Source organism: Hippoglossus stenolepis, chromosome 20 (assembly GCF_022539355.2).
Source record: "Hippoglossus stenolepis isolate QCI-W04-F060 chromosome 20, HSTE1.2, whole genome shotgun sequence".
NCBI classification, from domain to species: Eukaryota; Metazoa; Chordata; class Actinopteri; order Pleuronectiformes; family Pleuronectidae; genus Hippoglossus; species Hippoglossus stenolepis.
This window is the reverse complement of record NC_061502.1, coordinates 911078-926109: the sequence shown is the minus strand read 5'-3', so window position 1 is coordinate 926109 and position 15032 is coordinate 911078. Positions and strand designations below refer to the sequence as shown.

Sequence of the window (15032 nt, the reverse complement as noted above, 5' to 3'; positions counted from 1 at the left end):
ACAGAATTTAGTTTAAGCCGATCTCAAACAGAATCAATCCTAAGAAAAACAGGAAAAACAAAAAGAACCACCAGGAACCGTTTATTGTTAAAGTGTTCATGCTGTTTGGTGTGAACTGAAAGAGGTCAGCAGAGAGTCACTGTCACCTCACAGCAAGGATCCACTGACCACTCAATCAACGTGTCTGTCTTGACATGTGTCATCTTCCACAGTTAGCAATTTTTTGGAACTGGCCAAGAGGGATTTTTTCATTTCAGCTTCAAATCTAGAGAACAGAAAAGGAGGGATAATCCACTGCTTTGCAAAAAACAAGGTAGAAAAACTAACAAAAGTTAGGGAAAGGTTAAGGAAAGTAACAGAATCTTGTGTAGCACAAATTCTTTGTCAATTTTTTAAAAATGTCTTTAATCATCCTGCTTTAGATCTATTTTGGCGCGCACCTCAGGGAGTTCTGATCCGCAGGTTGAGAACCTCTGTTGTAACAAAACAAAAGAGTTTGCACCAGGAGTGTGTCTGCACAGGCCAGTGTCACAATTCACACAAGGGTCCACACAAGGGTTTGAATCAGGTTTTGCTCCAACTGAAGCAAGAAAATGTTATTTCTGAAAACTGCAAAGAAAAACACACAGTGGCTCACAGTAGTCAACAAAATGCTTAAACCATTGCTGTGGATTTGAAATGTAACTTGGAGTGTAGAGGCAATTTGAGTCTGATTTGATTATGTTATAGCCATAGTGATCAGAGGAAAGAAAAACTAAAGAAATGTATTGCAGTCCCAGTGACAGTGAGCCGTGCACTCTTTATGTGCACGTATACAGTAGGTCTAAAGGTGTGGTGTGATGGCTTCCTGCATTTAAGAGTCAGAGAAAAAAACACATGAGCACAGTTAACATGATGATGCTGAGGCTCTAGGGTATGAACAGAACTAATGCTTCTACAGGCTGCCAGTCCTCAAACACACAAACACACAAACAAACACAAACAGTTTGTGTGGCTTTTTTATGCTTGTTTGCTTTTTTCTTACAAAAAACATAAAACTGTGTTTGCTGCCTAACACGGTGTCTTGTCGGTAGCAAATGGTTTTGAAGGCTGTTTATTTAGATAAGAGGTTAGATTGCATCCTCAGAGCAGCAGTGATGGGACAGGGCTAGTTAGCATGCTAACTTCAATAGAATAGGAAATAAAAAGTTACCATTAGTGTTGTTTTCTACTGCTGCAGTGAATGAATTAAGGTAGGTTGGTTAGTAAGAGTTGTGAATGATAATGTTGGCTTGTAGCAATGACAAAAACTTACATATGGCACCTTTAAATTTATTCTCTTAGGTATGTTATGATCTTTACAGCATCTCCAGCATCACATTTTCTTAGACATCCAAAATCTGTGGTACGTTTCTATTTAATTTTAAAGACCTGAGCCCCAAAAGCTAAATTAAACACTCAAGTCTGCACACGGCACAGAACAAACAGGCTGCACCACAAAGAAAAAGATGAACTTTCAGAACACATAGCACAAGCATGAATTAAACAGAATTTGTTGGCTTTCGACTGCATCCTCAGTGAATGGAGATGGCTCAGCTGTTTTAATGTGGCTCAAGAGTGGAACCACAGTACTTCCATTCTACAGATCAAAACAAAACTTGACCAAACTCGTGTCTGGAGAAAAGAGAATGCACATAAGATTGATCTCAGAGAAACATTGTTTAACAATCAAGCACAGCCACTTTTCATTTCTCTGACTACACGATGACATCTTTTAATTTCGCCTTGATGTTGTCACATGACTGTGATGTGACCTGACATTACTCCAAGGAGAACCCATTTGTTTTATTGAGAGTAATGGTGATTGTATGAAGGAGTATGACGGAGGAAGCTGATACAGTACATGTAGAACAGATTCGTCAGCGTGACCTCGCAACAAGCAGTTTCCAAACTTTTTATTAGCCGAGACCAATGGAATTTTCTGTCATTTATATTTGCCCAAAGGGGCAGTGTTCTATTGACCTAGAGAACTCAGTTGTTGAAGTCTTCCCAAAGCCCTGCTATTGATTATGTGGTGAATACCAAGTTATTATAACTTACAATAATACATCAAATGTTTGTCAGAGTTATAATACGACCCATACAGAGTATGAAAGCTTGCTCAAGACAAAAGTTTGACAAAATAATCTTGACTTAAGTTCAACTTACTTGTTTTTTGTGATTTCATTATTCATCGGACATCTTCTCATGGACTGTAATGCAGATGGAGATAATCAAGTTGTCAAATGTGATAAGTGCCAATTCAGCAAAGGCAGATAAGTGAGGATTAGTAACTATTAGGGGGAGCTGAGATTATATTGTCATGGAACTGTCCTTTAAAAGGAGGAACTGTCGGCAGACACATACACAGTCAGAGAGTGTTTTTCTTTATTTCAGAGCTTGGTCAGTCGAACAAACCTCTGGATGTGTCTCAAGCAACACTGCACATGATCACACAACTGTAAGCTGGAGGCCACAGGGACAAACACAGAGCCACATCATTTCTCATATTTACACATTATTAACTCTCAGTCCCTAAGGTCAGCTTCTGCTGCTCAGCTCACATAGTGTTAGCAGTTGAGCCTCTCCCTAAAAATGCAGCTGTATTCCCCAGGATGCCTCACAAGGATGGACACAAAGCCTAGTTTCTTCTTTGTTGTCTGCTGAGTGAAGGCAAGTCATTTTCTGGGTCTTCAGCAGTAAACAGCAGCTGGACACTGAACAGTGAAACAGTGAGCCAGAGGACAGAACAGGGTTTGTGGAACACAGAGTCTGTGCAGATATTCTTCTAATGTCAATGTCTCTCTTATGTCCCATTTTCTGTCAGTTTGGGGAACATGTTCCACAAGTCCTCTGAATGTAAGTTTATTATAAGACAAGAGCTGGTGGCAGGAAGTGAGCTGGCTGGCTCTCCCGACTTCCTCGTTTTAGAGCCATCTTAGTCTGTTAGAGATCCAGGAGACACACAGAGTGTGGGAGAGGAGCAGTGAGGGACACAGCGAGCTGCAGAAGATTTACCACACTCTCCCCTGACTGTGTGCACCCCACACTTCCTGACCTGAGTGTCACTGGCCGAGCCGCTGCTGACAATCGCAGTACCGCTGCAGGGCACCCAACAAGTCCTCATAGGACACATTTCTGTGAGAAGGCAGGGAGCTGAGGACACAGAGAAGGACACACACGTCAAACACAAGGCTACACATTCAGAAAAACACACACACCTGCACTGCTAGTTCAACAGTGCCATTTACTGTTCATGTTGGTTTCATTCTCATCTCTTTTTGTTATATTCTAACTGAAGGTTCATATCTAAAGCTGAATCTTCTGCTTGTTTAGCTACATTTTAAACCTCAGTGCCTCAGTCACTGATTTAGTATGTGACACTGAAACAGACAGTAACTCACATGAATTCAGTGAGTCTGATGTGCCAGGGGAGGAAGCCCAGTGTGCTCTCCACTGGACCAAACTTCACCACCAGCTCAGGTTCTGGAATATTCTTTGACTCTGAAAGAAGCACAGACAGGCAACAGATTCAGGAAACATTCACCTGAGACAGTTATGCTCATCATTAATGGTCAGTGATTACCAGTCACATATCACCATCGTAATTAACACCCCAATGTGTCATTATCATGTCCAGAGTGGTTTGACAGTGTCATCACATAGTAAGTTAAAGGGATAGTTCACCCATATATGAAAATTCCTACTCCGATGGAGTGGTGGGTGAAATGTTTGAGTTGAGATACCTGACCTGAAGAATACCAGCTGCTGCAGCTGCCTGGATGTGAAATCTCTACAGTAATTGTGACACTGGCCTGTGCAGAAACAAGATCTGCTGATGCCATGAATCCGTGCCACAGACTGTATATAGAGACTACATGACAGCTCCCAAAGTGAAGCCACATTTAACTCACCCCCTGGTGGCTGGCTGCAGTACAGGTCATAAACCCAGCCCTGTTAGCAGAGGGGATGCTGACGAAACAAAAACTAAAAACCTGTTTTTTTTGTTCCAATACAAAATGCAATAAAAATGGGTCGAGAGCCGAGACTTGCTATTGGGATAATGCAGACTCTGGCTCCAAATGATGTTGAGACAACATGGCAGCACCTGTATCATATTGACCAGCACTCTTTCTAAAATACAAATCTAAAGGGATATGTATATAGTATTGTGACTTAGATACAACTTACAGCTGCAGTAGTTCTCACTGTGGCCTCACACTAAGACGCTTCCACTGGGGGCCTTTCTGGAGTTTGAATGTTCTTCCTGTTCAGGTTTCCACCACCAGTCCGAACACACGTAGCTTAACCAGCAACTTCAAAGTGCCTGTTGGTGAATGGTTGTTTGTCTGTATAGGTCAGTGCTGTGATCTATCCAGAGATGTACCCTGCTTCTAGCCAAGGGTCGTTTGAGATTGGCTCCAGGCCTGGTGTGACCCAAAATGGGCAGCATAGCTAATGAATATAGACTTTATGTAAAACCACTAAATCAGAACACAAATGTTTGTCGTCAGGAAAAAAATAGTACTTTGCTGCACACCATTCATTTCTGTTTGAATTAATTCAGCTTTAAACAGGCCACATAATGGGCTTCACTCACCTGAAGTTCAAGTCTAATTTCCTGTTTTTTGCCTGAACTTATCCTTTCTGACACAAAGAGAGAAAAGCTGCTGCTGCTGCTGCTCATGCTGCCCTTCCTGTGTGAGCTGCTTGTTCCCTCTGGTTACATTAAAGCAGCTGTGATGCTGCAGTGTGTTCTCCACCAAGGATTATTGAAACTTAATTTCTTGCTTTGTGAAATGTCTGTTGTTTAACAACACATGCAGAAGGGCTGGGACGATAAGACATTCCTCCTGATTTGATACTAACTAACTAACTAACTAATTTTATACATATTGTGATTGTTAAGTATTGTGATTCAGTATAAAGATTAATTGCCATTTTCGTTTGCCTTTCAATCCTAGACAATGGGGAAAAGTTGTATCATTCATTTCTAAAGAGTGTGTATTCATGGTAGTCACCAGTGTTACACAAGGTTCAGGAAAGTACAGATTACATAATTTGCACACTGCCACTGTCTGATTCATTTTTTTAATAAACAAAAAACCCTATTTGGTCAATTTCTGTGTTTGTAAAAAGAGCGGAAGTAAGCCCGTGGTGCAGAGCGACAGCAAGTGCAACGCAAAATACTAAGTTGGAGATCTTAAATGTTATAATGAGAAGTGGACGACCAAAGTGCATCGCAAGAGTAAGGCTGCCTGCAGTGAAATCCGAGTAAGCTCTCTACAGATCCTGAGACATCTTTTTCGTAAAATGCCTGGTGCAACACTGCCATCAGCTGGATCAAAGGGGTAACTTATTTCTACTTTGACGAATAGGAGGGAAATGAAGCATCTTTCAATAAATTATATTGATCCACAAAGATTTTTTTTGTGCAAAGAATAGTATAAAAAAAACGATGATCCTGTAGTGTAACAAGTTTCCCCCCCCTAATAAGTAGAGTAAGTAAGTGGTACCTTTGAGCATCATGTCCAGCATGGTGACGCTGATGTCTCTGGAGCTCCTCTCTTTGTTCTCCACAGAGCGACAGAGCTGCTGCGCTACCTTGACGATGCTCTGCTTCCCATCCTCTGGAGACAACACCTTCACAGTAGGCCTGCAGGACACCACTGACACACACACACACACACACACACACATGCAAAACACATGATTACCTTAAACTGGCCACGACTGAACACTCGAGCATTATGTATCTTCAAAGAGAGATGGATCAAATTTCCTGGTTCTGCATGTTTAAAGTGGAGCTATGTCCACACTAATTTTACATTTTTAATTCAAAATGAAAAGTTTTTTGCTTCCTATCAGAAATAAGAGATTATTTCCGGGTTAGGGTAAATGCTTGTCCATACTTCTACCATTCATTCTACTCTGTCTGGATCATGTCATGAAGATAAAACATTTGTTCTGTTCTTTGTATTTATGTGGGTGTGTCCAGGTGCAACTAGGAGGTTGTGTCGCTTAAATGTTGCTGCCGAAATGAATTGTGGGGCTATATATTTTCTCCTTTCCTTTCATAAAGTGTGGTCCGATGTTTCCTATGCTAAAGGAGATAAGTTAGGAAATATTGAAGCTCCTTTCCTGATCATTTACAGAATTCCAACAACTCTTATTATGGTGGGCGCTGAAATACTTCTCTGTTTTGTGATTAGAAACATAAAACTGGCAGTGTCTCAGTACTTAAGTTTTGAAGACGTTTTTATAGTAGGACAGTGTGGGGGACAATTTTCCCATAGGCCTTTAATGCACTGCCTGCAAATTTAACTTCATTTAAATTTAAATTCATGGTAAATTTAAGAACTTAGTTTCGTTGATTTTAATTCAAGACTTTTTAAAAAGGAGCATATTCGCGTATTCCACTTTCTAGTATGATTTGAAATAAATATCTGTAAGAAATGTGCCCTTTAACTCAAAAGTAGCACACACTATCAGCTAGATAGTGTCTGAGAAATAAGATCCTGACTTTAGCTTCTCAAATATCAAAACAACAGCGAAGTGGAGAGGAGAGAAGCACTGATAATATTGTTTTGTTACTGTCCCAGGCAGTGATGCAGGAGATCTGGATGCTCAATGCTCAACACAGGAAGGAGATACAGACAGCATACAGTACATCTTTCTGAAGTCAATGATACAGTGCAGGGTTGTCACAATGTTTAGGAATGTTGATGTTGTTGGTTACTGGCAGGTCCACCTCTTCACTGTTGCTGAGGAGGTCCACAACCATTGTGTCACCAGAAAACTTGATTGTGTGGCGTGCTGAGCTAAAGGTACTGGATAGCATCCTGACACTCGGTAGCTTCACAAAGTATTCAGATCCCTTTACTCTAAGCACACTGCTGTCTGTCATTTATGAATGTTTCTAAAACATGTTTCATTTTGTCATTATGGTTTATAGTGTAGATTGAAAAACGTGGTTGGAGCAGTAAGCAAACTGGAGGGGGTTTAGTGTTATGGGGAGGCTGAACTGGTCCCAGGACAACCGTCAAACCTATGTGACTGCTATGAGTCAAAAGATTTAAACAGCACATGGCAGGCTTCTAAGGCACCAGGATGATGGTGGCTTTGTGAGCGGTGACCCCAGATAGGCTGTCTGCAGTCACATGCATAACCTGGTCATCAGGTCTTCATTGCCAGTACATTGTTAACATAGGTGTGCCCCGTCGGGTGGGATCAGCTCCAGAACACATTTCCATAATGACAAATATCATTTAAAGAGAGAGAATGTGTGTGTGTGTGTAGTATTGGTTTGTATCTCTAACATTATATTATTTAATTAGGACTTATACATTTTATTTTGTACCTAAATAAAGCTAAGTGCACTATCCTCCTAAAATTTGATTGATTGATATCCTGGCAAACATTAAACCTCATTTCTACACAGCCCTCTGGATTAGGTGGGGCTGTCCCACACAGACAAGTTCTAGGTCAAGGAAAGTCGACATATGCCTATAGGCACAGACACTGCAAAGATCAACATGCTGCCTCAGCCAGCAGTGAGCAAACTGGCTACACCTGCTCCACAGCTTCCTCAGTACAAGTCATAACCAATATGGAAACTAAGATCCACTTGATGGGTTTATGAGACGAGAAGCTAACAAAAGACCAATCAGTGTGTAAGGTTGATGCATTTAAATATCTCAAACGGATGGACAGACTCAGACAGAAACTCCTTATCCAAGTGTAGGGTGGTACAAGAGGAAGCTGCACTGTTCTTCAAGTACTTGCTACAATCATGGAGAAAATTCATGACTTTGATGTCCACAGTAAAACAGAGTGAGACAGCTGTTCACACTGGAAGTGTGTCTGCTGTGGAGCTGCTGCTGCCAGTGCTATGTAGGGTTTGCCTTCGCAAATGGCCATAAATAATACATATTTTTATATGATGTCATTATAAATTTAATCTACATTCTGTTTTGACAGAGAAAGGGTTAAGAATCATTTGATCGATTACAATTAAGTGTAATTGATGTGTTCGATACAAAAAACAGATATCCTGCTTCACTTTTTCCTTTCTTAGTTAAAAATAAATTTCCAGTGGGGGTTTCAGGTTTCTGTTCTACAGGTTTCCAGGGGAGGGGGGGAGGATATCAAGAACCATCTAATTTACATTAGAGCAAGACCTTATCATTTGTGCCAAGGAAACTTTAGATGTGTCTGCATTTAGTCTCTGCTCAAGAGCAGTGCGGTTGTTTTGCCATTGTGGCATGCTCTGGGATTGTTTTTCACTTTTCAATGGCTTTCCAGAGCTTTTACTTTGAAACGGGGACTGGAAGTGTTGCAAATGTTGGTGACATATTTGAGAGATAAAGACATTGAAACTGTGGTGAAAGATTATTTTAAGCATCTAGTTTCGAGCTCTAGACTCTCTAGAAGAGCAGTGTGGCAGCTCGAAGACGATGGGCGCTCACACATCCAGTGCAGCCTGGGTGAAAGTCCAACATAACGGATGGTGAAATAAAATACCAGCTGCATGGTCAATTTACTTAACTTTTATGTCCAGAGTCAATTTCATTCACGTTTAATGAGACTCGCTAACATCAGATGCAAAATGATCTGATTTAAAGATTTTGTGCGTTCAAAGAAACCTCTGTGGTAGATCTCTCAAACTGTAATACAACTACCTTGATGAATAACTGATGAGTAATACTGACTGACACATTTTTGGGGATCTTAACGTGAGACAGAAATGTGTGTATGTGGGTTTCTGTGGGCTAGCTGGCAGTGTCAGTTTCGGTCTTTTGTGTTCTGGAAAGTGAGTCCAACAGCAAACAGAGGAGTGACGTACTCCTGTCTTGGTTTTCATCCCATAGAAAGACAATAGACCAGGGAAATTCTGAACACTGAGCCTGTAGTGTATGAATACAGCCTTTATGTTTTCATTCATATACTTTTCATTACAGTATTCCCTTTCCTCTCAATATTTTGGTTAGAGATGATTTGAGCAGCTCTCAAAACATTTAATCCAAAATATTTTGAGGGGCTGTTGTCAAGCAGAAGGATATGTCTGTGTTACTTGGAAGCTAGTGAAATAGTAGACACCCCTGTCACTTAGAATATATGGTCAGAAAACCTCAGTATGACACTCCAGCTTTTGAGAGGGAATGAGAGACTCAGGGCAGTTATACCATGCGAAACAGAATCAAGCCCAGAAGGGGAATGGGATTCAGCTCTTTATCAGAGTATCCACCCTGCAAGTGTAACAGCGTTTAATGTATTTTACAGATGACGTTTAAGTGTACAGTGAGTGACACAATTGTGCAATAACCACCAGTTCTAAATGATTAGAGTGTGTCGCATCAATAAGCTCCGACATAATCAGTTGTGCTCCCTGTTTAACTTCACAGTACTACCAGGGTAGTGTTACTCTATTTATAACAGTGTAATGTACAGCAGGGAAACTGTCTGGGATATCTTTTGTGTTTAATCTTTTCGAGTCATTGTAAATATAGGAATACAAAGTTTCATACAATGATCTTTTCTTTTATTCAGCTGCACACTGTTGCTTTCCTTGTCTGTACAGAAGTGTATTTGGAAAAAAGCTGATTAGAAAGTGGGTTAGGTGTTTGCCAGAGAAGAATCTACATTCACCAGAAGAAAAGAGCTGGGATAATCAGGTTTACTCATTCCCTACCCCTACTACAGAAACCAGGTTTGTCCTTTACATGCCATTTAAGAAATCAGGTTACTAAAGAAAGATGACTGTAGGCTGTTTATGCCAAAGTGCATGTAAACACACTGACTGAAATAACAAAAGAGCAGTAAGTCCTCACCATGATGTTGGTGTTTGTCAGTACCATTGCTCAGGAACTCCACATTGTATTTGGATCCATCTCCACCCAGAAGGTCCTGCTGCTTCCTCACTATCTCCTCCAGCAGACGAGAATTATTCTTTCGGAGAATACCTGAGGGAGACATCAGCGAGGACGATGAGCATTTCATTCAACTGACAATCCAGAAAAATAAAAAAAGTACAAGAGAATAAAGCAGCAAAGGCCACAAGCATAAGATAAACCACAACAGATTGAAGTCTGTGGCTGTTTCTTGGAATGATTACATTCAGGAGGGGGGAAAAAAGATCTGGTATTCTGCTCATCCACAATCAGCAAACCAGCACTCAGAACTTGCTGTGAGAATATCAGTCTACTTTAATAGTTTTTTTCCCCATCCAATGTGATCAGAATCTACAACTAAAGCCACGCAGACATGTAATGTCAGTCAGATAATAAAGGGCAGCTGTATCAGGTGGGATGAAGTTGCTGTTGGAATAAACCAGTCTATACAAATCAAAGAGTTTGTGCCCGTATGAGCCCTAATGTAAACACGAGTTGTGTCCTTAACTGAGGTCATGTACATGTGTAGATTTTCAACTACCTACCAATATAGTATAGTCCTATATCTTTAAAAGTATACATAGAACATGACCATAAACTCTGTGTTGGTGTAAAACTGAGGCATATAATCTGACCTCTACAGTCACATGCCATTACTGGAATAAACCAGCGGGAGGGAAGTGGGTGAATCATGTCTCTAGTGGGAGGGAGGATCTTTTTTCTACTTGTATCAATCACGGTCAGATGAGCTGGGACAAACTGTGGAAGTCAAACTAATTCATCTCATCAAACTAAGGCAACACAAACATGTGGTAGAAAGTAATGTGATAAGTCAACAACAGTGCAGATTAGATCGTCTTGTTGGAAGATTACTGTGCAGGTGCATAGAACTACAAACAGGCACAGGAGACGAGGACCTGAGGACAGTGAGCAGCTGCTTCAATACACTGGTAGTGATCAGAATTAGTATTAATTAGTTTGAATCAGTAGAACATAAATACAGCAGTGGATCTCCCCACTAGTTTAAATGTGTTGAGTAGTTAGCAGCAAATACAACATAAGAAATTCAGTAAACCTGAGTCACTGTATTTACCGTGATTGTCATAGACGCTGACATTCGAAATACCGACGGCCATACACCACACCACCAGGTTGGCTATGTCCGAGTAGCTGGGCTCCTCTTCGGCTACCAACAGGCCGATGTGGACCGGCAGCTTCTCCAAGGACCTGCCATCGGACAGGCACCGGGACCGGCGACTGACAGCGTAGTTCCCAGTTACCGGGTTAGCGTTAGCACCGGGGTTGCGATTTAACTTCTTCTGGTGGTCCGGGAAGCCAGCCAGGGCTACCGGCAGCAGCAGCGCGGTCATAGCCCGCTCCCACAGTCGGCCCTTCCAGCTCCGAAGCCGGACTCGGAGCCAGGAGACGAGGGCTCTGTTGACGTGGACCAGCACCAGCAAGAACCGCCATAACAGGCCGTACAGCAGCGCCATCGGCGTCTCTATTCCTTCAGGGTGAAGACGGACTTGACAGCGTTCAATTGTACAGCACGGGCTCTTTACCTGCCTGTTAAACCCGATTCAGCGGCGGCAGCTCTTCGCTCCGCCTTCCGCCATCTTCCCTTCGCCTTAGCAACCCCTGACCTGTGAACCCCCAGCGTGACACGTAGCTCGCTGATTGGACAGAAGCACAGTGACGTGTTCTTCTTCATTGGAAGATTAGATACGTCACCGGCGAAATGCTGCCCTCTACAGTTTGTTATGATAGGTTCAGTCATTTTTCTTGTAGTGATGGGCAGGGAGCGTTACAAGAAATGATCAACCCTTTCACTTACCATCACTTTATTATGGTACTCACTATCTTCCAGTGGAAAACTAGAGGCCTCATAGCAAATGGACAGAAATGTAAGAGACAAACCAGATGTAATGGTTGGTTGATAGATGTTATGGCAGGATATATAGCTCAGTCAGACATGATAGTATATCAAATAATGAAGTGGCTGGTGGTATCACATTCATTAAAGACAATCTACTATTCAGAAGAAGAAATCCTTCAGGTGGATATGGATGTACAGTTGTTGAGGTATTAATAGCATAAGATGCTATCAAAATAGTTCATTTCTATAACTCACCTCAGGCTTTAACAGGAGCAGTGTTTAAGGAGATATTGGGACAGGTGTGTTGGTGTGGTGACTTCAATGCACTCAATCGTCTATGGGGCAGTGATCATACTGATAATTATGGTACAGTGGTTGAAGAAATGTGAGATACAAGGAGTCTTGTATTTATAAACAATGGTAATACAAGATTAGATATATAGAAACAAGATATCATGTGTTGATTTAACCATAGTTTCTATAAATGGTGCTTTAATAAGGCTCAATGGGATATGTTTGAAGAGTGCTGTGGGGAAATAACTAACAACATTAAAATGGATGGCACTGTGGATCAAATCAAATCAAATCAAATATACTTTATTGCCCCATAAGGGAAATTTTCTTGGGCCAAAGTGCTACAGCAGCTGCAGAACAGCACATTGTACAACAACAATAACAACAACAAAACAGCACACAAGGACATATCACGTAAGACCCAGAATAATGAATGCACTAATGAAGTTACAAACATGATAACTGAAGCTGCCTCTACACCTAAAACTGTCCTAACAAACAGAATTGTGCCATTGTGGAATGATGAATGTAGTTTGACCAATAAAGAAAGAAATAAAGCTCTCAGAAACCTCAGGAATGATCTGAACTTAGACAGTTTGACGGAATATAAGAAAAAAAGAGCCAAAGCATTTCAAATTAATTAAAACAATTTTAAGATAATACAAAAATAAAAGCTAAAATGAATGCATGGAAAAAACTTTGCTCTACGGTAGAAAGAGAGAAAGATGTGGGTCATGTCTGAAATATGGTTCAAAAGATGAGTGTGAAAAGGATATCTAATAAAATACACTTTCTTGCTGAGGAGACCTTATTTCAATGACAGATGTGGACAAAGCAAATCTTATGGGAAGAATGGTGCATTATAAAAAGGAGGAATTCAGTTCAACCATGGATGTGGAATTTACCTGGAGGGAAATGAGAAGGACACTAGAGGGCAGCAGGAATTCTGCTCTGGGACAAGATCAGTTATGCAACATTATTTTCAAAGAAATGCCAGAGGAAACAACGGATATAGTGCTGAACATTTTAAAGAAGATATGGACAGAAGGAACACTATGCAGGATGGCATTCATTTTAATTTTAAATTACAGACCGATTGCGTTAACCTCCTGTTTTCAGATTATCATATTTTCTAGAAAAAAAGACCTTGAATATAAAAGAAGTGATGACTATAGTTTTCTTTGATATAGAGAAAGTTTACGATTCTATTTGGAGAGAAGGGCAAGGCATTGGTGGAGGGTTATATAATTGGATCATGGATTTTTTATTTAATCAAATTAAATGATTTTTTCTACATTTCCCACATTTATTCCACATTTTACATATAGGTTTCTGTCTAATAAAACCCTTAAACCGAATGTTTGCAACTGATGTGTGTGTGTGGATATGGACATCAGAGAGTGCGGTGAGTAAAGTCAAATTGAGTGTTTGTGTGTTAAGCTAAGACAGAATGCAAGGGTAGAAAAATCTGTGAAATAACATTGTTACACCTCCTCACTGCCTGTCTTTTTCCCTCTCCATCTTTCTCACACACTTGCAAACACCATCACCAATTCAACCAATCATACTCACAAACATGATTTGCACATCTACATGCATGTGAGGGCCTATAATAAACCAAACCTCAAATCTATGATTATATTTCTGTATATGATTTACAGCGTGTGTGTTTGTGTGTGTGTGTGTGTGTGTGTGTGTGTGTGTGTGTGTGTGTGTGTGTGTGTGTGTGTGTGTGTGTGTGTGTGTGTGTGTGTGTGCAGTAACGACAGTATCCTTAATCCCTGTCTTTCTCCCTCTTTGTCTCTCCACCACATGTGCACACATCATCACTAATTCAACCACTCACACACACACAAACAAGGATGTGCACATGTGCATGTACACTCAAGAGATTATAACAAATGCAACCTGAAAATTCTGTATATGAGTTAGTTAGCTAGTATAACCACCATTTGCCACACGCAGTGCGACACATCTCCTCTCCATAGAGTTGATCAGGTTATTCTGACAATTGTAATAATATAGGTATTGCCAAGGATAGTAGTATACGTGAGTAGGAATATTGTAAATCTAAGTAATCTAGTTGCAATCATAATCCACGATCAACTGGCACTACGATCACTTTTCACTTTTCATTTTGATGTATGTGTCTGGGTTTGAGTAAGGCCGAATAAAAGATACTATGCTGCAATAAAGCATGCTTGGGTATTTGTTGCTCATAGTAACCAGTATTTGGTGTCCTATCCTCCCTCACGTCTGTATTTTTAGTTTATGTTACAGATTTCTTCTAACCCTGAGGTAAGTCATCCTGCCTTCTTTGTTTCCATAAAGACAGATGAGGCCCAGGTGAGTGCAGGGACTCTGCTCTCTTCTCGTAATCTTATCACGGCAAACAGTGCGTGAGTGGTTCAGTTTACCTGCTGAAAACAGGAGTTCTTTAACATGTGTTTGGCCCGGATATGGTGAAGGGCGGGAACATGTGCATCTACGTAACCGAAGAATCCCTGTATGTTGACTGCACTGGTGTAAAGAGCAGAGAATGTACGACTCATTCACATCACGGGGACAGTTTTCAGATACACTTGACATGACAGCTTAGTGAATACTGTTAATGAATAACATAGACAAGCAACTCAAGATAGGTACGATTTATGAGACTTACACCTTTCCAAAATCCAATTAGACCATAAAACAGATACAGTAAACACGGCTTCTAATTGTAGAGCTGCTTCTTCTGCACTCCCACGTAGAAGCATCTGGAGACAGAGCTGAAGGGAAGAGGATGAATTAATGTCCCAGACAACCGATGTGCCTCATGTTTCGATGTAACCCTACATAGACTAGGGTCTTTAACCAGGTAATATGTGATCATGCAATACACCATTGTTAAGAGAAATCCTACCTCCTTTCTTGTGAATGGAGAATATTGTCAGTTTCTCTCATCAATCTACACC

General features: G+C 40.8%; 1 protein-coding gene across 1 annotated transcript; it reads right to left on the bottom strand.

The window, feature by feature from the left end:
• Window positions 1-2384: 2384 nt before the first annotated feature.
• Window positions 2385-11578, bottom strand: nus1 (NUS1 dehydrodolichyl diphosphate synthase subunit). The gene is made up of 5 exons (XM_035144187.2): window positions 11002-11578; window positions 9849-9980; window positions 5535-5687; window positions 3423-3522; window positions 2385-3174 (listed from the first exon to the last, which is right to left on the bottom strand). The coding sequence occupies exons 1-5, from the start codon at window positions 11399-11401 to the stop codon at window positions 3084-3086; spliced, it is 876 nt and encodes a 291-aa protein (XP_035000078.1). The 5' UTR covers window positions 11402-11578; the 3' UTR covers window positions 2385-3083.
• Window positions 11579-15032: the final 3454 nt, after the last annotated feature.